Below are 24542 nucleotides of genomic sequence, written 5' to 3' on the forward strand. Positions count from 1 at the left end.
TTTAATAAAAAAGAAAAGAAAAGAAAAATAAGAAAGTACAAACGATCGATAGAAATTGAATAGAAATCTTTAGATATGATTTTCAATAAGACACGATTCGAAATTTTTTTACAACCTATGACTTTATCTATCCATGTATGTATATATATATATATGTATTACCTATTGATTTCTAAAGAACAGGCTTCGATGAGTCGTATGCATGCTTATCGATGCAAAGTACATTTCATACGGCAGCTGGCATACCTCCACATAATGTGATTCACTTTGAACCAAGAACAAACTATCTTAACGTTTCGCATTAAACTTTTGCTTCCTTTATTTGTTCTTCTGTATAAAACGAGTATGATTGTAATCCTTTGAAGATTTGATACAAGTTATAGAAAAAAAAAGATGCTTCAACTTATATACTATGTTACGCTTGAAATATACATTTAATTATTTTCACTGCTGCAAAATTTACAAAAGAAAAATATAAAGACATAAAAATTATATAACATGTTACGTAAATAAATATAACAACAACAAAAAACAGATGTGTGCAGATCACACACGGTAGAAGTGAAACCTTCAAAAAAAAAAAACAAACTTCAAAATAATTAAATTGTAATACAGTGTCATCTATTGAAAGAACCTTACAGAACCTAGATAACTTCTAAATAAAAATCTTTAAATTAGTAATAAAAAATTGTGCTATGTGCTAAGTTGGAAAAAATCACGTGTGAAATAAAATCAATTTCATTGTAATAAATTGAGTAGTTTTGGAATTATTAGTGGACAAACATATTGTTGCACTGAATTTTTATATATAGAATTTTATTAATTAATTAATTATTTTTGTTTCATCGGTTTCACGTTCTTCCATTTCACAATTTTCAAATCAGCCAGATTCTAAAGAAATTTTCACTTAAAAAATATAAGAATAAGCGCACAATACGATAACAATTTGAAGTTTGATTTTGAAATGAAGAAAAAATACGATTGGATTAAACAAAAAAATCTATCGATAGGAAATAGCTGAGATTTACTACGCCCACGTATATATCGAATGCGATCTAACTCGATTATTGATCGAACGAGCATGCGCGGGAAAACATCGGCACCTCGATGACCTCGACGGTATCAGAGGTAGATCGAGATACGTCAAGCACTCGTAGAATCCGTGAGAGATTGATTCTGATCCTCTTGCATTGCTCCCTTGTTTGCTTCCCCCCCTCCCAACCCCCTGAGGCAACAAATTAGCATGTGTTGCGTGTTACCGATTCATGATCGAAGCTGTTCAACTACTCCTTCGAAGAAATAAGAAGAGAAAACACGAAGAAAAAAAGTCAAACCTTATTTTCCTTTTGCGGAACTTGATTTTTTGTTGTTGTTTTTTTTTCTTCTTCTTCAAAATCGATTCTTCGTTTCTTCTTTTCCTTATTATTTTTTTTTTTTTTTTATTTATGAATACTTTAAATCATTCAAATGTATTTTAAAAATCAAATAATATCTCGTCATTGTTATATTTTAATATTTTTAATATAAATATGAAGTAACACGTATGGTCATTTTTTAATTTATTATCGTCACGATCGACAAAAAAATGATGTAATTTTATGTGACCCAATCTTGGAATTGGGAATCTTCTTAACACCCTCTTCGATGTTTCGTTTATGCATTTACGTAGGATGAAAAATGATCGAAGAAAAAATTATGTAAATTCATAAATATTTGTCGTAATAAATTATTACCTTCGAATTTATATCGATAAATTTATATCGATGCAACGTATAGAAATTTGGGTACTTACGTATTAACGCCACCGCAGCAAAAATTTCGCTAATGCGCCAATAAAGAGCAATCTTGTTGTTCGCACACAACAACCGTCAGAGTTGCGTCAGGGTTTTGACAGGGTTTCGTCAGGATTATGGCAACAGCATCAGGTGAAAGAAAATAGAGAAACTATTTTAAATCTATGTTAAATTCTATATCAGCCCATTTTCCACCAAAATCCGATTGTGTGTGTGTGTGACTACTTTTTATAAATCAAATCTTTTGAATTTTCAAAGTGTTTTGATTTTAAATACAGTTTTTTTATTCTATGATTTATCGCAACAATTTAAGCTGTAAATTGACGCATTAGTGGAATTTTGATGCAATGGCGTTAATACGTTAGTACCGAAATTTGTCATAGATGAGTAAAAATCGAGAATAGGTAAGATAGGTAAGAGACGATCGATCGACCACCTGTTAGAAATCAAGAAGCCAAGAGTAACGAATTGTTTCGTTTATTCGTTCAGCAGAAAATTATTAAAGCACCGGTGGTTATTAGTTCGATCGGGCTCGTAATAATATCGATCGTGCAAGCGAGATCGTAAAAGTGGTAAAGCTATTCTGTAGGATCGTAAAGAGAGAATAATTCCAGGAGCGAAAAGGGATAGAAACATATGGTTTAACATTTCTCTTTCTCTTTCTCTTTCTCTCTTTCTAACGTTCCTATCGAGGTTAAAGTACCGAACATAAATACGACGAATCGAATCGAGGGGAAGAGAACAAGAGAATAAAATGGCATTGGGAAGAAGAAGGAACAACAACAACAACAGGAGGAGGAGAAGAAGAAGAAGAAGAAGAAGAAGAAAGACCGTAACACGATTAAAAATGGAGGTACACGGAGGGAGAAAGATATATATGTATGTATGTACTCTGAAGTATATAGAGAGTATCGTGGACTGGCACGTTCTCTTCGTGCTCTTACCCTGCAGGGAGCGAAGAAACTTAACCGCAGACTCCGAAGCAATAAACCATAAAGCTATTAATGTTATCCTTCGGATGGTTATGCCAGGATTATGGCGTATACGAACGACTTATATATCGTCGGTTTTGTATTCTATCTCTTTCTTCTCTTAGCTCAAACCTATATATATATATATATATACTTATCTACATCGATATCACGAAACAAAATCGAGAGTTAGGAATTACCTTTGATACCATTACATTTCTCATCGATATAATTAATATAATTAAATCAATGTAAATGTTCAAAAATATAGAATCGTATCGATACGTCACGATGTTCGATATAATCTCCAACAAATTCAATTCCTAAAAGTGATTCTTTTCTTCCTACCATTCGAAGAGATGTTTCTTTTCTTCTTTTTTTTATTTATTTCTTCTCATCTTAAGTTATTGTTTCTTACTTTGGATCATTCATTCCTTTTTTTACATTATCTCTCTTTCTCTCTAGCATATATATATTTTTTTTTCTCAAACTTTCGGTCTTCGGTAAGAAGCGAAGCCGTTGGTTATTTCGCACGTTTACGATGGCCGACCTTTATTTCTGCGGACACTTAGCCGCGGGCCTGCTCGGTTGGGTCTCGCAAGGTATCTTTTGATTCTCTCTTTCTCTCTCACTCTCTCTCTCTCTCTCTTTTGGCATCGATGTTTACGAGCTCAAATAAACGGCGCCGCTGCTAGCTGGTATCACCGTGCGGTTATTTCGTATTACTTTGGCCCTTTAATGGCGTCCTAAAGTGCCGCATAAAAATCAGACCCATTCTCTTTTTTTTTCTTTTCTCTTTCTCTCACTCTTTCTCTATCCATCTTTTTCTGTCCCTTTTCCTTTCTCTTTCTTTCGTTCTCTCTCTCTTATGTGACACACCGACTGACGTACGACTCTCGCACCCACAAAAGAAATCTCTCGCCACGGGATTTCGGTACTTTCGAGGTCTCTTCGAACCATTCCTTGTGTACCATCCCGTTTTTCTCAACATATATAGCCACTGTCATTTTAACGAGACTTTATCGTACAACGAATGATCTTTTCTTTGCTTCGAAATTCGTTCGATTTCGATCGATCTCCATGTCCATTCTAACTTTCAAATAAAAGTAAAAACGTATAGGTTTATGTATAATGCAAGAAACGACGAATATATCTAATAAATATAGGTATAAGAAATAAATAATAGCACGATCTCTTTGATAAATATTATCTAATAAACGCAGATGGAAAATGTTATTTTACGAAAATTATAGCTACGACATTTTTTTTATTATATCATTGATAAATAATTCGATTTAAATCTAACGTAACTTTTCACTCTTTCTATCCCTCTGTATCTTACACATATACACATTATTTGTAACACTGTAGAACGTAAAGTTTATAGAATGAAAAGTACAGGGCTTGGTTTGATTTCTGGTGCTTTCTTTTTCTTCTTATTCTTTAAAAAAAAAAAAAAAAAAGAAAGAATAAACGCCTGTTATAATTACAAAATAGGCAGGTTTCACGCTTCAGCTGTAAATCGATACCACCCATTGTCTTCTCCGAGCGTTGCAGCCGTAAATTTGGCAGAATGTTAATTTCTTTAGAGTGAGAGGCTCCCTCGGCAATTTTCGCAACCCCCTTGACGAAGGATAATCACCACCTTTATAAGGGAAAGGGAAACGAGAAACGCCATTCGCTCGTCGACCTTAACCAAATCCTTGATTTCTTTAAACCAACCTCTATACTTTCTATCGTATCATCTCTTCCATGGTGTTGTTCTACACCTGTCTCAAAAAAGCTGACAGGATTACACTCAAAAATTCTCTTCTACCTTAGATTTTCTCAGAAAATGTTTGTGCAATTTGAACGAATTCAAATATAGTTGCGTTATTAACAAAAATATTTCATTATTCAACCCTTATAAAGCAAATTTTAACATATATTAATTTAATGTACAAACGCATTTCTATATATTATAAATATTAATACTTTTGTACGGTGTAATTGAATGTCCAAAAGATGATTGAAAATCAAATTTCGTTTCATCTGAAACGTGTGTCAGTGAATGTATCTATACAGATGGTACAGTCGCGGAACGATGTAGAAAAGGAAAGAAAAGAAGACGAATCGATAGATCTTTGAAAAGGGCTTGAAACGGTGCTCGTTTATTCTTCCTTTGGAATAAAATTTCCATCGTACGACCGTGCGATTCGTCGAAAAGCAAAGTGGAACGAGCTCTCTGGACGACGGCTGGATGGAGAATAAAGAAAAAGAAGAAGAAAAAGAAGAGAGAAATAGAGAAAGAGAATGAGAAGACTATTGTAAAATAGTCAAGATCGAAGAAACGGACGAGTAAACGCGATTTATGAAGGTACGAAAGGTGATGGTGTGTTTACCTGAGAAAAGCAACGGCATTTTCAATCATCAGTAATCATTCTTTCGGTTTTTACCTTGTTTTATGTAAAACCAATGTTTACTGGTGTTAATCGATAGAAAAATCACTTTTGTTAATAAAAATCTTGTCTTATCTTTTAACATTATTTAATTAGAAAAAGTGGCAAAGGATTGTCGATCAAAATGGCACATAAATTTATTAGAAATAATATATAAAAATGCGTTTATGTGTGTGTGTATGTGAATTTAATGATAGAAAACGATAAGAAAAAACAAAGAATTTTCTAAAGTATTCCTTTAGAAAGATAAGTCGGATATCGTAGAAAGGAAGATTTAGTATTCGACTTGGAACGCATACATCGCAAGTAACATCTGACCAGTAGAAATACCAGTGCGCTGACAACTCGACATCAAAAAGTTCTTTCAAAGGTTGTCTCCATCTTCTTTTCTCGGCGTCGATGATGAGCGGCGCGCATTACACGACGACGACGACGACAACGACGACGACGACTCTTCTTTCGAGCTTGTGCGACATCCTTCCTTCCTTCTCATCCCTTTCTCCATGTACCGCAAGGAGTTCCTTAGAAAGTACCCATCGCAATTATTTTCTCATGGTTCCGATCGTTCGCTTAGATTAAGATCGCCTTTTCGCGTGCACGACGAGTTTGGAACGCATCGCCGAAACGCATCGCCGAAACGCAAGAGAGCACCCTCTCAAACGAGCACCCTCAAACCGATGTACCTTTGAACAAAACCGAATTCCAAAAGGCAATACGTGCCGCTATGTGTTCTCTTTATCTTTTTATTCATTCTTCTTTTCTTACTTTTTTTTTTATTATTATTATTATTATTCTTCCTTTCGAAACAAAACGTTAATAATATTTAATAAAACGAAGTATTCGAACGATTTGCCAATCGTTTCTTGCCTATAATATCAATCAAATTACATCCTCTAGTTATTTACTTTTGTTTTTTGTTTTTTTTTTTTTAATTATCAGTTACAATTCATATTGCCTTCGATCATTTCTTACTTATTTTGGGGTCATTAAATATGAAACGTCCGATTATTCCTACTACATTCAGTTCGAAATCAGACATTTTATACTTAATGACCTAATATAAAGAAAGAAAGAAATGACAAAAAAAATCCATTAGGTACACTGTCACAACATCGTTCGATGTTTATGGCGTTTCTCGTGAGATTCGTGCCCACGAAGCTGGCATAGTACACACACATACACACACACAGCAAAGCCGCGTGTCCGACGTTCGTTGCCGGCTCCAGTGCGCGTCATTGCGCAACAAAATGACGAGGAGGAGGGAGGCGGGTGTTGTACCGGCACTTTATGGAAGTGGTTCGCCCACTAACATCGCACGTTTTCAAGCTTAGAAAACAATCTACGATTTGATGAATCCTATAGGGTACTTTCCATGTGAAATCAAATTGATGTGATTAAAGATAAGATTAAACGTACGAGGAAACTTCTAACATATTTTAATGAAAGAAAAAACTTGATTACTCTTAGACGAGATACTTCAATAAATTCTTCGTTGATCATCGTCGATCTATTTGATGTTAAAAATATTTTCATTTTGTGTTGCAGTCTGCATTGGAACAAATGGTCGTCTCTCCGTGCCGTCCAATAAACAACACCATTATCGGAATCTTCGAGACCGGTACACCAACTGTACTTACGTCGACGGTAACTTGGAGATTACGTGGCTGCAGAATGATACACTCGATCTCAGCTTTCTTCAATATATACGAGAAGTCACCGGTTACGTCCTCATTAGTCACGTGGACGTCCCGAAATTCATCCTTCCTAGATTACAAATCATACGTGGAAGAACCCTCTTTAAACTCAATATACATGACGTGGAATTCGCCCTGTTCGTCACGATGTGTCAAATGCAAAATCTGCAGATGCCGGCCCTCAGAGGTAATACTATAATACTATAATACTAATAATGTTATATATTAAATGTAATAATTAATTTTGAATGTACTTTTCCCTATGGCAGACATTCTTAACGGAAGCGTGGGTATGTACAACAACTACAACCTCTGCCACATCCAAACTATCAACTGGGAGGAAATAATTACGGGTCAAGGTGGAAAATATCTTTACGTGTATGATTTCCCTTCTACGCGCGAACCCAATTGCACGGCATGCGACAAAAGTTGTGAACAGGGTTGCTGGGGAGAAGGACCTGAGAACTGTCAGAGGTTTTCCAAAACGAACTGTTCGCCACAATGCTGGCAGGGCAGGTGTTTTGGCTCGAATCCACGCGAATGTTGTCATCTTTTTTGCGCCGGTGGTTGCACTGGTCCTAAACAAAGCGACTGCCTCGCTTGCAAGAACTTCTTCGATGATGGAGTTTGTACGCAAGAGTGTCCGCCAATGCAAAAGTAAGATTTTGACGAAATATTGTTGTCTACGAAACTCTGATCTTTTATTTTCATTAACTCTACGAATTTGAATAGGTACAATCCAACGACTTATTCGTGGGAAGCTAATCCAGATGGAAAATATGCTTACGGAGCAACGTGTGTCAGAAAATGTCCGGAACATCTTTTAAAAGATAACGGAGCTTGCGTAAGATCTTGTCCACCAAAGAAAAAAGTTTTAAATGGCGAATGTGTACCTTGTGACGGTCCCTGTCCAAAGACTTGCAAAGGAGTTGAAAAGGTTCATTCCGGTAACATCGATAGTTTTAAAGATTGCACGATTATCGAAGGATCCATCACAATTCTCGATCAAAGCTTCGTAGGATTCCAAGACATTTACCCGAATTTTACTTTCGCCAAACGTTATAAAAAAATGCATCCTGATAAATTGGAAGTGTTCAGTACGTTAAAAGAAATCACAGGATATTTAAACATTCAAGGCGATCATAAAGATTTTACAAATCTTTCATATTTCCGTAATCTCGAAGTGATCGGTGGTAGAACCTTAACAGAATATTTTTCATCTTTGTATATCGTAAAAACATCCTTGGTATCATTGGATTTGAGCGCATTGAAAAAGATTAATTCTGGTGCTATTGCCATATTGGAGAATAAAAATTTGTGTTACGCTCAGAGTATTAATTGGAATAGAATTAAAAAATCCTTGGAACACGACAGCTTGTATATGAACAACAGAAATGAATCCGATTGCAGTAAGTGAAATTGAACGTTATTGCTTCGCTTAAAAACGAATCTTATGTGTTACGTGACATTGACGTATCGCATTGTATCGTTTTGCAGAAGCAGAAAATTTGGTATGCGACGAGCAATGTTCGGATGAAGGATGCTGGGGTCCTGGACCAGCTCAATGTTTGTCTTGTAGAAATTTCATTTTAGGTAATGACTGCCTTCAAAATTGCATTGCACCTGGGTAAGTAAATTTTTTGTTAATTGTATATATTTATATTATATAATGATCACTATATAATGATCGATAGAATTCATTCTCAAAATAATATTGCTTTTGATTAATCGAATTCGCTCACCTAAGTTATGGAATAAAGGTAAATCTTGCTGTAAATTGAATACACATTGTAAAAGATAAAACAATAGCATTGACAAAGAAAATCTTTGAAATGTTACGAATGATAATTGAAAATAATAACTTTCTTTTTTACATGTTATAGGATTTATCAGGCAGATGACAAAACTTGCAAACTTTGTCACGATGAATGTGATGGTTCTTGCACCGGACCGAATGCTGAACATTGTACCAAATGTAAACACGTTAGAGATGGTCCTTACTGTGTTCAAGAATGTCCCTCTTCGAAATATAACGATAATGGTCAATGTAAACATTGTCATGACAATTGTGTAGGCGGTTGTGAAGGTCCAGAAAACAACATAGGAGCTAACGGATGCCACAGCTGTGAAAAAGCTATTATGAATGGTCATATACCTGAAGGATGTTTACAGAAGAGAGAACCATGTCCAGATGGTATGCAGTTGATATTGCAATTATAAAGAATATATTTTTGTTCAATCGTCATCAAACAAAATCCATACAAAAATGTTATACTTTATTATAGGGCATTACTACGAGTGGGTTAGTCCACTAGAGCAAGGTGCTTTAAAACCTCTCGCAGGTAAATCCGTATGTCGAAAATGTCATCCACGTTGTAAGAAATGCACGGGCTATGGTTTTCACGAACAAGTGTGTCAACAATGTACGAAATTTAAAAGAGGAGAACAATGCGAGGATGAATGTCCTGCTGATCATTTTGCTGATGCTGAAACGCAATTATGTTTACCATGTTTCGAAGAATGCCGTGGTTGTTTCGGATCTGGACCTAATCAATGTTACAAATGTCGCAATTACAAAATCTACATAGTACGTATATGTCTCATATTTATCATATTCAATACTATCTTCTATATTATTTATTAATTAAATGATATTATAGGATGGTGATCCAAATGATAATACAACATCTTTCAATTGTACCGAAACTTGTCCTCCGGAATATCCGCATAAGGTCTTCCTTCAGGATAATGAGCCCTACTGTTCCTTAGAAATCGTTGGTCCTGGCTTTCAAACAGACAACGAACTTCGACCAGCTATCGTTGCCGGTGCCATAGTTTTCATATTGATTTTCGTACTAGTTGTATTGATAATCACTTATCAATGGAGAATGCATGCAAAAGCTAAAGAGAATACAGTCAAAATGACGATGGCATTGACAGGCTTGGATGACAACGAACCACTTCGACCAACAGGTGTTAAACCAAATTTGGCGAAGTTACGTATAATCAAAGAAGAAGAAATGAGAAAGGGTGGCATATTAGGTTTCGGTGCTTTTGGTAACGTCTACAAAGGTGTTTGGGTTCCGGAAGGTGAGAACGTCAAAATTCCAGTCGCCATCAAAGTTTTACACGAAGGTACAGGCACGAATACTTCGAAAGAATTTCTCGATGAGGCATACATTATGGCTAGCGTCGAACATCCAAATTTGTTACAATTGTTAGCCGTTTGTATGACATCTCAGATGATGTTGGTAACACAATTAATGCCATTAGGCTGTCTCTTGGACTTTGCGCGAAGGTACAAAGATAAAATAGGATCGAAGGCTTTATTGAATTGGTGTACACAAATAGCAAGAGGTATGGCTTATCTCGAAGAAAGAAGGCTGGTTCATAGAGATTTGGCTGCACGCAATGTCCTCGTACAAACGCCTAATTGTGTGAAAATCACGGACTTTGGGTTGGCGAAACTTTTGGATATTAATGAAGAACAATATAAAGCAGCGGGTGGGAAAATGCCGATAAAATGGTTAGCATTGGAATGTATACAACATCGAGTTTTTACTCACAAATCCGATGTGTGGGCATTTGGTGTTACTATATGGGAAGTACTCACTTATGGTGGTAGACCCTATGAACACGTGCCAGCAAGAAACGTTCCTGAATTATTAGAAAAAGGTGAAAGACTGCCACAACCTATTATCTGTACCATAGATGTTTATATGATTATGATCAAATGTTGGATGTTGGATGCGGAGTCAAGGCCGAGTTTTAAAGAACTAGCCGAAGAATTTGCTAAAATGTCTAGGGACCCTGGTCGATATCTAGCAATAAAAGGAGACAAATACATGAGGCTACCGTCATACACTTTACAGGTATGTCTAATATTCAAATATAATTATCTGTCATAGTTAAAATACAATTGTTCGATCAATTTTTGTCTATCATTTAAGGACGAGAAGGAAATGATTCGAAATCTCGCATCAGCTATGGAGGGACCCGAAGCATTAGTGGATGCCGATGAATATCTTCAACCAAAATCGAGAGCACCTGTACCACCTGGCATTTCAGTATCTAGTACTTCCGATTCACCACCAAATTCGCCTGTTAAAACTTGTTGGGCAAATGGCAAACCACTCGCCGGAGATTCTCCTATACCGCAAAATCAACAAAACTGGGATAGAGAATTATTGAGGTATAATTCGAATCATGGAAATGCAAATGCAACCCACGAGCCTGGAAATTCCGGACAACAACACGGTCATTATGCTCATCCAAATGGCCATTGCGGACACGTTGTTGGTTCCGATAATTCAAGTTCGAGATACTGTTCTGATCCATTAAAGATGGTCGTTGTCAGAGGTCAGTAAATTCGATAATAATAAAAAAAAGTATTTACACATTTACAAATTTATGTACATAAACTTATTTATTAATACATATTTAACATATTATATGTGCAGACTGTGACGTAACAGACGACTGCTATTCTACCGAGGTAAATGCGGCACATCAACAAGCACAAGTGGGCAATCTTAAATTAGATTTGCCATTGGACGAAGACGATTATTTAATGCCATCGCCACAACTTCCAACGAATACTACTCAGTACATGGATCTCATAGGAGACACAAAACCTACAGGTGAATAGCAAATTTCGAAATTGCATCTCAATCGTTCTTCCTACATCATAACAATCATTTTAATCAATCGAATTTATATTTTAGACTCAGAAACAAAACGAGTGAACAGTGGTTATAGAAAATATCCAGAATTCTTGACAATTCAAGGGAAAACTTCGTTGGATAATCCAGAATATATTATGTCCCAAGACGAAGGACCTCTCACCCCTCAAACTCTAGGAATTCCAACGCCAGATTTAGAGAAGGGCTTAACTAATGGGACGTTTGGTTCTCAAGTTCGACAAAGAAGTTCCGAGGAAGAATCGGATCACGAGTATTACAATGATTTCGACAGACTCGAACGTGAGCTACAACCGTTGAAACCTTTTAGGAAAAACGAGACTACCGTTTGATTATATTCAAATTGTCATTGTATTATGCAAGACAAATAAGATTTGAAAAATGAAAAGGATATGTCATTAAACAAATGAGGAAAATAAAGATGGAATGTTACGAGAAAAACATTCGCATTTAAAGAAGGATTACTCAAAAATGAGTACGTCTTACAGTACTTACAAAGGACGCTTTCATTCAAGTGCCGTGCTCGATTGTGATTAGAGTTAAGTCGTATAGTACCAGGAACAGTGAAAGATTATTAAATTGAGAAACAGAAAAATAGAACGTAAGATAAATCGGACGACTTTAGATAAAACAAATCTGCGAAAGCAAGCGTATATTATACGTTATCCGCGTTCAAGCGAAGAAAATAGTGCAAACGTTTTTCTTAATGTGCCATTTGCCATGGCTTGTAAATAAATTGTTACCTTCCAAATCTGTAAGTTTTAGTGAGCTTTGGCGTAAGGTAACGGCATAAGGCTGCACGAACAATACATAATTGTTTCTCTTTCCTTTCACTATGAAAAATTTCCTATCCTAAATTTCCTACTAATAATGATATAAATAATTGATCGAAAACATCTGTCTCCATATATTATATATGATAGTATGACACGATAATTCGACAACAATTTCGTCCTGATGGATGGATACAACCTTGCCTCAATGACTGACCATTTAGAAATATCGATAATTTTGAATATATTATTAAATAACGCGACGCGAGCAAATCCCTATATATTTTTGAGATCTAAAAAGATCTATGAACATTTGAATTTTTGCCCATTTCGGAGCATCGTGCGGTTAGCCGCTGACTGTGATACAAAAAAAAAAAAAAGACATTCTATTTTACCTTGGGAACACTTAAATATTGTTACGGCTATCCTTATATCTTTCTTTAGCTCATTTATTTTGTTTTTATTATTTGTTATTTTAATACAATACTCTCGAATAAATTATCAACGAACGAAATATATAGAGAAAAAAAACAAATTGACGAAGAAACGATCATCGACACCCAAATTCCTTATACAAATACGAAAATGTTATTGTGTCTTTTACTTACAAATTTTATATCATTTTATTACCCTTAAATCCAAACACACACACACACACACACACATTGCTTGTTTGGACGATCTTTTCGATGCCTTTTGTTATGCCATTATTTTATATTTTCTTCTCTTCTTTTTCAAACGTTCATTTTATAAAATGAATTAAATCGAATTCATTATGATTTTGATTTTTATACGAAATACAATTGTAAATAAATTAGCAGTTTAGTTTAATATTTTTAATTGTAAGCGAAAACTTCTACAACGGTGGAAGTTGAGAAAGTACTTGAAAAAGAAGAATACGTAGGTTTTATTGCCTAAAATCGAAAAAGGGCTGTATAAAAATATATAGTAACTACAATGACGCACCATGTAACATTAGGGTAGGACGTGCCATGTTTGTACAGGAAAGATACAAAGAATTAATTGAAATGGATCTATTATCTATGTACGTATTTAAAAAAAAAAAAAAAGAAAAAAACGAGAAAAATGTTTTTTAAAGAAAAGAGATCTCGATCATCCCCGATACATTTATAATGAATCGGTATATGCGTATGCAAAATTGTTACCTGCAACCTCCATAATATTATTTCTGTGATAAAAAAAGACAGAACTTTAACAATAATGCACAAAAATAAATGAGACAATTTTATATATGCATCTCTATATGCGTTTTTAAAATATATAATTAAAACAAAACATTTTATATATTTATATATATGTAATTATAAAAGGAAACAATTTTGCTACGCGTAACGCGATCTCTTATATATGATTAATAAATTATCTAAGGAAGAAAGAGAAGGAGGAGGAGGAGGAGGAGGAGGAGGAACGCCAGTGCGAATTGTGTATATTGTGTTTAGGCGTTACTAATTATTATTGATTACTTCCATTGTGTAATATATATACATATATATATATATATCATCGCGCCACTCTGAATAACAAAAAAAAAATCGAAAAAAAAATAAGAACATTGTTTGTAAAAAAATATTTTTTTTCTGAAAGATCTCTAATATTCTAACGCTCGTTTTATTTAGTATCTTTATTGTCATTTCTCTTATTACATTTCCTTTTCTCTCTTTCTCTCTTATGCACTCACCCCCTACTACTCCCTCCCACATATCTTACTAATTATATTCATTCGTTTCTTTTTTCCTCGATCATTTTTACGATTAATTCATTCAACATCTTTATCTTTATATTTCTCTCACATTTTCCTCTTTCCTTCTCTTCCTCCTCCTCCTCCTCCTCCTCCTCTCATCATCCTACTCTCATCTTTATTCGTTTTCACGATTTTACGTATAAAAAAGTGAAGTGTTTTGTTTAGCGCTACAAGAAACTTGAAAAAAAAGATATAAGAAAAAAAAATTGTACATTATTATAAAACGGCCGGTGAGGACTAATAGCGTTAACGAAAAAGTTACATTTGCCATTCGGTTGTGGAGATAGAATTTATAGATCTTTATATAATTATCATTGTATATCGAAATATTGTAATAAAGAAAACATTCAACATTCGTAAATTCATTAATCATTTTTTCTTATGTCAAATGTGTCCATAATTATGAAAGTGATCTAAGTCAAAATTAAAAAAAAAAAAAATGAGTTTATTAATTATTACGCATCACATTATTTTAAACTAAATAAATTTAATGTATATTTAAAAACGATATTGTCAAAAATGAATCGTTAGTTAATGTTTGTTTTATTTTTTTTTCAATATTACATAAAATTCATATAATGTTCAAATAGAAATCTTGAAATATCTCGAAACAAGAGATACATGACTTAGATCACTTTCATAATTATGGGCACAAATAACCATTGACTTCTTATCATTAAAGGTAATGAAATTATCTATATATAATAATTACAAATATTATTTTTTTCCCCATTATTCACAATCGTGAATAAATTATTACGTAAAATATATGAATCACATTTCTATATATTTTACCTTTGATTTAATTTTTAAGTTGAATATTATTAAGTAATTTGATACATTTTTGCAATATCACGTATATATAGCAAACAATAATTATAGACATGCACGAAACTATAGTGAATTAAATAAAAGAGAGAGAGAGAGAGAGGGGAAAGGAAAATGTTGTGCAATGATTAAAGCAAGCTATATATCCTCTTCGTTATTTCAATCTTTCGTCAGTTGCGCACGAGCCGTGTCGTGCTTGTGTTTATTATATGTGCATATATATATATACATATATTGCATATATATATTGATACAGTGAACTTTTACTGATATAATATCAAAGCAGTTAAATCTTAATTGGAAACATACAGTAGTAACAGTTATTCGTATAAGTAATTACAAAGATATTTTTGTTTATATAAATGACGTCTTTATTTGTGATCTAACTACAAATGAATGTATTGTAAATCGAACTGTAAAATTATAATGACATCAAAGTTATTAACTTATTTAAAATATTACAAAAATAAAATTTCTCTAAGGTTTGTTGCGATGGAAGTATCGTTGATTTGAAAAATCGTATACAAATAAAATAACTCCGAACAAGTGTACACTTATCTTTTAAAGACAGTTTGATTAGATACGTAGACAATATGTTATCGTTTTAATTTTAATAATAAATTCTATAGAGTATAAAGATTATTGTTTTATCAATTATCGATCGCAATTGTAATCCGTTTTACAATACATCTATGTAGGTACGATAAAAGTAATATATAGAACAGATAATATAATTTTTCTAGCAATCAAATAATTCAAAAGATAAATTCATTATTGCATAATATGCTATGTACAGACTGCGTAATTAGATGTAAAAAACTGTCATAGATTAGGTTGATTTGCAATAATTAATATTTAACAGGTTTCGTGCCGAAACTTTTCCTTGAAAGAATATTTCTTTTAAAATATTGATGCATTATACAAAATACAGTATAGAACAACGCACGTAAGTTTGTTTAATTGTTATATTTACAATAATTAATAATTACATGTAATGGTTGATTTTGTTCAAGCAAAATTAAATGGCCTGAATGACAAGTCAGGTAGAAAAAGTTGGGCACGGAACTTGTTAATTGGTAAACGTAATATATGTATATAATATATTTATTGTATTTTATAGAAAATTAACGATGGCAACTGTACAAGATCCATATTTGAGACATCTTTTCGATGGTGATCCAATATTCAACGTTTACAATAAAGAAGCAATTAATATGTCAGTCGGTGCCCCTGGTCCTGACCTGCTTAAGAAATGCACAAACATGCTATCCAATGCAACTGTTCATAGAATGGTGAAATACAATGTTCCACTTTGTACAGCATCGTTCAATTCAATTTTATATTCAGAGTATATCTATAATATTTATCATTATTATAGGAAGAAGAAGAAAAGGAAGGTAATTTTTATCTTTTTCAATATGGAATAACATCAGGATTATGGGAATGTCGTGAAGAGTTAGCCAAATTTTTAAACAGACAATATGGTGATCCAGTTCAAAGAGAAAATTTAATTTTAACTTGTGGAGCAACACATGGTCTTCAACTTTTACTAACAAGTATTATGTCACCAAATGGTATTATATTCGTCGAAGAAGTCACATATATGATAGCATTAGATTCATTCAAACAATTTCCATTAATGAAAATTATAACTGGTACGTTGAATTGATATAAAAATTGTTATATAAATCGAGCATGTACTTTTAACATTGATTTTAATTTGATATACATTATTATGATATATTGTAGTGCCGATGAAAGATGATGTAGTAGATCTGGATGCATTTGAAAAAATTATTTCTAAAGTAAAGAAAAATGAATATTATTTAGATAATGCAAAAATATTCTGGGCTATGTTTTACACCATACCAACTTATCATAATCCAACAGGAATGGTTCTACCACCTGGCAAGTAAATTGATATAATTACGAGAAATATTTCTCTATAATTAATATTACTTATTTATTTTTAGAAAGTTGCAAACGTTTAGTTGAAATAGCTCGAAATAATTCTATGCTAATTGTTGCCGAGGATGTTTATAATTTATTACATTACGAAGACGGATTTCCACCACATCGATTATTTTTCTACGATAATCCAGAAGATCCTAACTATAAAGGTGGTAACGTTTTATCAAATGGATCATTTTCTAAAATACTATCACCAGCAATCCGATTTGGATGGATAGAAGGCAGTCCACGAATGGTTCATATCTTTAAAACTTCGTATGTAATATATTCGTTTCCACTAATAATTTTTAAAAATGTTTTTCATAATTTCTAAATCTTACAGAGGTATATTGTGTAGCGGTGGAGCTACCAATCACTATATCTCAGGTTTAATAACAAGTTTATTACAAAAAAAGATTGAAGATGAATACCTAAACCTTCTTGTTAAAACATATAAGGTGAAATGAACTATAATAAGAAACATGATCGATATTAAAAATAATATTATATAGAAAAAAAAATAATTATTTTATTTTTAGGAAAGATTAAATGCACTTTGTGAAACTTTGGATCGTTATCTCCCAAATTGTTGTTCCTATCGTCGACCACAAGGAGGCTACTTCGTTTGGATTCATCTTCCACAAAGTATAAAAAAGTGTTTTTATTAAATTATATTCTCAAATTTTATCTAATATTTAAACAAATTCCTTTACACAGATGTCGATGGTACGGATTTCATTACCTGGTGTCAAAAGGAATATAAAGTCTCAGCAATACCAGGTGTACGGTTTTCATATAATGGTACAGTTAAGAACTTTTTAAGACTTAGCATTGCTTTTCATCCGAAAGAAACATTAATAAAAGGTTCAACGATTTTGTGCAAAGCACTTTTGCATTACGTAAGAAATAACATCAATAATGATAACACTAACAATAAAACAACAAATTTATAAAAGAAATGTTATCTTATTTACTAGATAAAAATTCATAATATAAATAAAATTATTTTTATAATTTATAAGCACAATATTTTGTATAAAAATAATAAAAAATATATTTGATATATTAAAGCAGTATATTATCTTGTATAAAGAGTTCCATAGGCTTTTGTATTGCATTTACATTGTAATTCTATTAGAATCATAAGAAATAAGAAATAAAACAGCACATAATAACACTAATATAGATCTAATATTATTAGACCATAGGATCTATTTTTCATCACCCATTAATTCTTTTTGTTTAGTTTCTAGAATTTGTTCAGCTTTTGCAATATATTGATTTATAAAAGTATCTATGTATCCTTGAACTCTTAAACTTACATCTTGTGGTAATTTGTCTACATTTTTAACTTTTTTAATATACTCGTTGCGTACCTCCTTCATATCATCACGACATTTAATATAAAAAGACTTTGCACTCTTTGACAAACTCTCTCTATATTCTTTTGTCACTCTGTAAGATTTTAAATCAAAAAGTGCATATAAAATATGCATTGTAACATCATAGATATATTCAAAGTGTAACAGAACATGTGTCACTATAAGTAGATGAATAATTCAGCATCCAATGTATATTTCACGTGTTCTGTTATACTCTATATCTATTAATAAATATGTACTATATGTGTGTGTGTGACATAAAACATAAATATTTGGTAACTTACTTGGGAATAGGAATATATATCATGGTACCATCCTGTTGTGGATTTAAATTCATTTGATTCTTGGTAAGAACTTGAATAATATCTGGAATATATTGAGGAAATGCACTTGCATTCAATATAACCGTCTTAGGTGTTCTATTGATTTGCACAAGTTCTTGAAGCAAGTATTGCGTTCCTTCAACTTTGATTGGCAATTCTTCAATTGCTCCAGCAGCAGATCTTACCGACACATTCTTTATATAATTATCTTTTAATCTATCCATTAATTTGTCAAGTTGCAATGTTAATTTTTCAACATTTACTACTTCTTCCATTTCACGAAAATCTATATTCTTTTTTTGTGTACTTTTCTTCTTGTCTTTGCCACGATCCTTGCTTTTGGCTAACATAATTGTGGTGGTAGAAAATACCCTTGCATTTTCCAATCTATTAATGCAACTGCAGTATTCAATATGTGCAATACTATATTGTGATGATAATAATGCTACATCAGTCTTATTAAAATGTGAAATATTATTCCTTGGTGAATACATTATCAAATTATGTTTCGACTTCATTATTGAAATTGATATTGATTTAAATAAATCAACACAACGTTTAAGTTCTCTACAATGCCACATATTTAATTGTACTATTACTGTTCTTTCTGACTTTATTAAAGTGTAAACGTATTATTAATATTATTAATTAATACATTACTGCAACTGTCGTTAGTTCATTGAATGTATGTAATCTTTGAGGTTAGAATACGATAAAATTGGAAATGTATCTATTTTTATGTATAATCACATTTAGTTTTATTCTAAAGTATAAACGTTTGTTTATTCTAATTTAAGAAGAAATTATTACACACACTTACTGTTAGAATTATTCTAAATTTTTCTTTATTCTTGATTAATTCTATAAAATATAAATAATTTATAAATATTTACCGCCACAAGATTGAATTTAATCTAAATTAAAATGGTAGAAAATGTTTATATTATGACACACACATTCTCCCCTCCATAGTAATTCTATATACCCAATAAACAGCTAGGAGTACAGTCGTGACGTTCAACAAATTCCCTCAGACCTTTTTTGTCACGATGTACTTAAGATTAATAGAATACTTTGTAACATAACCTTACTAATGTGACACATGCATTAGACATATTAATTGGAAAATAATGATGATTACTTGGAAGAATCGTTGGTTATTGATTTTACTTCATCAAAATTGGTAAATTCTTTTATATTAATTTGGTAAGTTTTATATTATACAATAATAATTTTTGGTTATTCTAACAAAAATATTACAATTTTGTATATAATATATATTTTTATATAAATTATAATATTAGTCGATTATTGTAATATAAATTTAAAATATTTTATAAGCAATATATTGCATATTTTATTTAATATTATATATTCGTTATAAAAGTAAATATTTCTTTGTACTTTAAAAGATTATTATCACTATTATTATTATTATTATAATTATTATTATTATTATATATATATATTTAAAATAATCGACTGATTAGAACATAAAATAAACAACTTATTTTTGTCTTTATGCAATGTAAATGCTCTTTGGCTTGAAAATTTTATATTTTAATCTTTTCAGTAAAATATGGATGATGAAGATGAAGTATTTATGAGATTAACGCAACAGTGTGAAAGTCATACCCCTGCATTGAGCGTTTATCATTCTTTTCAAGATAATTTAAATCGTGGATCAGAACAAACTATCTACCAAAGTCCCAGAAATACATTTTTTGAGGATGCCATAAGTATGAATAGTTTACACAATCAAACATTAGCACAATCCAATGATTCCTTAAATAATGATGATGTATTGCCTATTGATATCGAAAATAATGAAACTATGATGAATGGGAGCTGTTGCGAGATAAATGTATGTTGTATAATTAATACAGTTTTATTAATTCTTTGTCTTCATCTACTTTATAATATAAAACATTATAATATTTGTCTAATAATGTAAAATCTTCTTTATAGCAATCTGATAGTTCTACAAGATTCAGTTTATTTTTTAAAGATAAGATTCGTTCTGTTGACTTTGTACTAGTTTGGGATGATTTTGATGGAGAAGCACAAACATATCGTAGTACGGAATCTAGACGGGTATGTAAACCTCCTATACACTTACTATTATTTCATTTAAATGAAATTATTCATGTTCTCCTCTCTATTTATACATAATATTATTTGTAGATATTTGAGACAAATCTACAAAAGGAAGGATTAGAATTAGAATATGAACCAGTAGAATCAAATGGTTTACATTTTATCAAAGTACATGCTCCTCGAGAAGTTTTACGACGATATGCAGAAATATTAAAACTTAGACTTCCAATGAAAGAAATACCTGAACTAGTAAATCCTCCAACATACAATAATGTTATAATCAACGAAGTGAATTCTTTCTTTAAAAGAATTATGAAAAATTATTATGTTGATACAACTATTTTTCCAGCAATTAAGCATAACTTTACTGCGATATATAGTCGAGATAAAGAATACTTATTTGATTTAGATTCTCCTAATTTTTTTACTTCGGCAATACGGTCAAGAGTAGTTCAGTTTATTTTGGATAGAACACGATTTGCTAAAGGCAGAAATGATGACTTTGCATTTGGTATTGAACGACTTATTTCTGAAAGATCGTATGTGGCAGCATATCCATTACATGATGTAAGTTGTATTCTCAATTTTTCGTTACTAACAACATACAGATTTCAATAAGTTACATTTTCAAGTTCAGGGTAAGTTTTCTTTATTAACAAATTGTGTGGCATAATAAAGAATCGACAAATTACCATAAAAATATTACCGTGGATGGTACTTGTTTATAAGAAATAATCAAAGTTAAGAAGAAATATAATAACAATTTTGAATATTTGTTTGTACGTATGTTAAATTTTATGAAATATATATTTTGTAATATTTTTATTTTAAGGTAAATATTTATTATTCATAGGGTACCCTTCATACTATGGATTCTATGCGATATCTTTTGTATAATGAGTGGGCTAGTGTAAGAAAATGTCTCCATTATCAACCGTTAGACTATGTTAAAGAATATTTTGGTGTTAAAATCGGATTGTACTTTGCCTGGTTGGGTTTTTATACACACATGTTAATACCAGCTAGTATAGTTGGTCTCCTATGTTTTATATACAGTTGTGCTACATTATATTCTAATGAACCTAGTGAAGATATATGTAATGCCAATGGTACTATTGATATGTGTCCATTATGTGATCATTTTTGTGGATATTGGGATTTGAAAGAAACATGTTTACATGCCAGAATAACATATTTATTTGATAATCCTTCTACAGTCTTTTTTGCAGTATTTATGTCATTATGGGGTAAGATAATTTTAAATTAGATCACTCGAAGAATAACTTTTTATGGAAATATATATTAATATAGTATTATTATAATTACAGCCACTTTATTTTTGGAATTATGGAAAAAATATTCAGCTGAAATAACACATAGATGGGATATAACAAGTTTAGACGCTCATGAAGAAAATCCTCGACCACTCTACTTAGCAAGACTTGCACATATTAAAAAAAAATCTCTTAATATTATTACAAATACCGAAGAACCAAAAGTTCCTTATTGGAAAATGAAGCTTCCTGCCAAAATTCTTAGTTTCTCTGTTATTCTTTTAATGGTATATTTACTTAATATGTATATGTATATATAATATTTTATTTTAAACTTTAAATATCATAAAACACACAAGTTATCATTTAATTATATCACTCGTAGATAGCAGTAGCAATGGCTGCTGTACTAGGAGTAGTCTTATACAGAATGTCTGTTTTAACTGCACTGAGTTTTTATGGTCATCCTATGGTTACCAGTTATGCTATATTATTTACGACTGCGACTGCGGCTACTATTAATTTAGGATGTATTATAGTTTTTAATTGGGTTTATGTTTGGTTAGCTGAATATTTGACAGAGGTAATCAATCAATATTTATATTTAATTAAATATTATTTGTTGTTAATAATAAGAAACATTTATTATTTCAGATCGAACTTCTTCGCACACAAACTGAATTTGATGATAGTTTAACTTTAAAAATATATCTACTCGAATTTGTTAATTATTATGCTTCTATATTTTACATCGCATTTTTCAAAGGAAAATTTGTTGGATATCCAGGAAATTATAATCGTTTTTTTCACTTTCGACAAGAAGAATGTGGTCCTGGTGGTTGTCTAATGGAATTATGTATTCAACTTAGCATTATTATGATTGGAAAACAAGCGATGAATACAATTTTAGAAATGTTATATCCACTATTTTTCAAATGGTTGAACACGTTGAAAGTTCACGTTGGTACTCGAAAAAAGTCAAAAGAAGAAAAAGGTGCTTCCAAGAAAGATCCTCAATGGGTTAAAGATTATAAATTAGTGCAATTTGGACCTAGAAGTTTATTTCCAGAATACTTGGAGATGGGTAATATAAATATAATGAATTATATCTTCATGAATTTAGAACGTAAATTAGAATTTTGTTCTTTGATAAGATTTTTTTAAATAATATATTCTTTCAGTGTTGCAATATGGATTTGTTACTATTTTTGTTGCTGCCTTTCCACTTGCACCATTTTTTGCTTTATTAAATAATGTTCTTGAAATGCGATTGGATGCTAAGAAGTTATTAACAATGTTTCGTCGACCTGTTGGACAACGTGTTACAGATATTGGTATATGGTACAGAATTCTCGATTCAATTTCTAAAATAGCAGTTATAACTAATGTAAGTAATCACATTTTCTTAATGTATTGTAACATTTGTAAAAAGATCTTTGCTGTAAATCTACTATCTAATTTCAGGGATTCATCATTGCATTCACTTCTAATTTTATACCACGTTTAGTTTATCTAATGGCTGTTTCTGATAATTACAGTTTAGAGGGTTTCTTGGATTATTCTTTAGCAAAATTTAATGTCACGGATTTTGAAAATAACACTCAACCATTGAATACAAATAGTCAACGAACAGTGGAAATCTGTAGATATCCAGATTTTAGGGAACCACCGTCGTCCAAAAATAAGTACCAATATACCATTACATTTTGGCATATTTTGGCTGCCAGATTAGCTTTCATTGTAGTATTTGAGGTATGCTTATTATTAGTAATTAAATTAAATGTTGAAAAATTATCATTAACAAAATTATTATTATATGGGTAATTTGTATTATTTGCAGAATATAGTAGCCATGGTTATGATTCTTGTGCGTTGGTGCATTCCTAATATTAGTCCAAAACTACGAGACAAGATACGCCGTGAAGCATACATAACTAATGAAATTATTATACATCAAGAAGCATTGCGTGCAAGCGCACAACCAAATACAAGTACAGACAATTCTCAACATTATGTTTTAAGTAATGAAAGTGCAGATAGATGGAATAGAGTTATAAGAGGATCATTATCCAACTCTGAATTTGATTTAGAAATTCATGGTAGTCCTGTATCTCCTATAACTACAACATCTCGAGTTGGTCCAGCTGCCCTATAAAATTTTGGATACAATTTTTCATGGCATGTAACTTTAACTATATTATCTCTTTAATACTCGCTTTTATATAAATATACATATATAATATATTTTCAGTTATACATTTATAAAATATTTTATCTATTTGTAAAATAAAATTATCCAAATGTTTTTTCTATCTTTTTTTCTAATAATAGCATAAAAACAAGTTATATATGTTATATATTTATTAAGTGCAATAATTAAGTCGAATATGGAAATAGATTATAAGAACTTAAAACGAAGCCATTAATCTAAAAGTTTACAAATATTTAGTCTTTAATTATTCTGTTATATTCTATTTATTTTTTGAATTATTTAAATGTTTAAATAAATATATGTTATAACATATATTATAAAAAAAAAAAGATTCACTTGTTAAGC

The 24542-nt window shown here is 31.5% G+C and overlaps 4 protein-coding genes across 8 annotated transcripts in view; 3 read left to right on the forward strand and 1 right to left on the reverse strand.

Moving 5' to 3' along the window:
* Egfr (epidermal growth factor receptor) overlaps positions 1-14492 on the forward strand; it is a 108822-nt gene extending 94330 nt beyond the window's left edge. For all 4 annotated transcript variants that reach the window (XM_015329895.2, XM_015329894.2, XM_089178050.1 and 1 more), the window contains 10 exons: positions 6748-7083; positions 7166-7553; positions 7629-8305; positions 8394-8523; positions 8780-9090; positions 9182-9483; positions 9557-10768; positions 10847-11255; positions 11357-11536; positions 11621-14492. In XM_015329895.2, coding sequence (XP_015185381.1) covers positions 6748-7083; positions 7166-7553; positions 7629-8305; positions 8394-8523; positions 8780-9090; positions 9182-9483; positions 9557-10768; positions 10847-11255; positions 11357-11536; positions 11621-11928 — 4253 coding nt within the window. In that variant the 3' untranslated portion in view covers positions 11929-14492. The remainder of the gene's footprint in view (positions 1-6747; positions 7084-7165; positions 7554-7628; positions 8306-8393; positions 8524-8779; positions 9091-9181; positions 9484-9556; positions 10769-10846; positions 11256-11356; positions 11537-11620) is intronic.
* An 805-nt stretch (positions 14493-15297) lies between these two features.
* On the forward strand, positions 15298-17979 carry LOC107071157 (uncharacterized). Its single transcript, XM_015329900.2, has 8 exons — positions 15298-15441; positions 16080-16251; positions 16338-16614; positions 16709-16867; positions 16933-17185; positions 17253-17367; positions 17449-17554; positions 17627-17979. The coding sequence occupies exons 1-8, from the start codon at positions 15356-15358 to the stop codon at positions 17860-17862; spliced, it is 1404 nt and encodes a 467-aa protein (XP_015185386.1). The 5' UTR covers positions 15298-15355; the 3' UTR covers positions 17863-17979.
* mRRF1 (mitochondrial ribosome recycling factor 1) lies at positions 17856-19204 on the reverse strand. Its single transcript, XM_015329899.2, has 2 exons — positions 18576-19204; positions 17856-18364 (listed from the first exon to the last, which is right to left on the reverse strand). Exons 1-2 carry the CDS (start codon positions 19193-19195, stop codon positions 18121-18123), a joined length of 864 nt encoding a protein of 287 aa, XP_015185385.1. The 5' UTR covers positions 19196-19204; the 3' UTR covers positions 17856-18120.
* A 448-nt stretch (positions 19205-19652) lies between these two features.
* On the forward strand, positions 19653-24290 carry LOC107071155 (anoctamin 1). 2 transcript variants are annotated; one of them, XM_015329898.2, is made up of 12 exons: positions 19681-19820; positions 20188-20478; positions 20583-20708; positions 20799-21278; positions 21565-21958; positions 22040-22272; positions 22371-22568; positions 22640-23069; positions 23167-23372; positions 23450-23737; positions 23826-23976; positions 24076-24290. In XM_015329898.2, exons 2-12 carry the CDS (start codon positions 20194-20196, stop codon positions 24138-24140), a joined length of 2856 nt encoding a protein of 951 aa, XP_015185384.2. In that variant the 5' UTR covers positions 19681-19820; positions 20188-20193; the 3' UTR covers positions 24141-24290. The 2 variants fall into 2 exon arrangements, with proteins under 2 accessions (XP_015185382.2, XP_015185384.2); XM_015329896.2 differs by having other exon boundaries at positions 19653-19820; positions 23826-24290.
* Positions 24291-24542: the final 252 nt, after the last annotated feature.

This window comes from Polistes dominula, unplaced genomic scaffold, assembly GCF_049000335.1.
Source record: "Polistes dominula isolate Pdom_NZ unplaced genomic scaffold, Pdom_raw_medaka contig_77, whole genome shotgun sequence".
NCBI classification, from domain to species: domain Eukaryota; kingdom Metazoa; phylum Arthropoda; class Insecta; order Hymenoptera; family Vespidae; genus Polistes; species Polistes dominula.

Bases quoted from the DNA above. Each gene is read 5' to 3' on its own strand.
- LOC107071157 (XM_015329900.2), top strand. From the start codon at position 15,356: ATGTATTGTAAATCGAACTGTAAAATTATAATGACATCAAAGTTATTA. The intron at 17,186-17,252 runs GTATGTAATATA...TAAATCTTACAG, and splicing joins GTTCATATCTTTAAAACTTC to AGGTATATTGTGTAGCGGTG. The intron at 17,368-17,448 runs GTGAAATGAACT...TTTTATTTTTAG, and splicing joins TTCTTGTTAAAACATATAAG to GAAAGATTAAATGCACTTTG.
- mRRF1 (XM_015329899.2), bottom strand. From the start codon at position 19,195: ATGTGGCATTGTAGAGAACTTAAACGTTGTGTTGATTTATTTAAATCA. The intron at 18,365-18,575 runs GTAAGTTACCAA...AAAATCTTACAG, and splicing joins ATATATATTCCTATTCCCAA to AGTGACAAAAGAATATAGAG.
- LOC107071155 (XM_015329896.2), top strand. From the start codon at position 20,194: ATGGATGATGAAGATGAAGTATTTATGAGATTAACGCAACAGTGTGAA. The intron at 20,479-20,582 runs GTATGTTGTATA...TCTTCTTTATAG, and splicing joins GGAGCTGTTGCGAGATAAAT to CAATCTGATAGTTCTACAAG. The intron at 23,738-23,825 runs GTATGCTTATTA...TATTATTTGCAG, and splicing joins CTTTCATTGTAGTATTTGAG to AATATAGTAGCCATGGTTAT.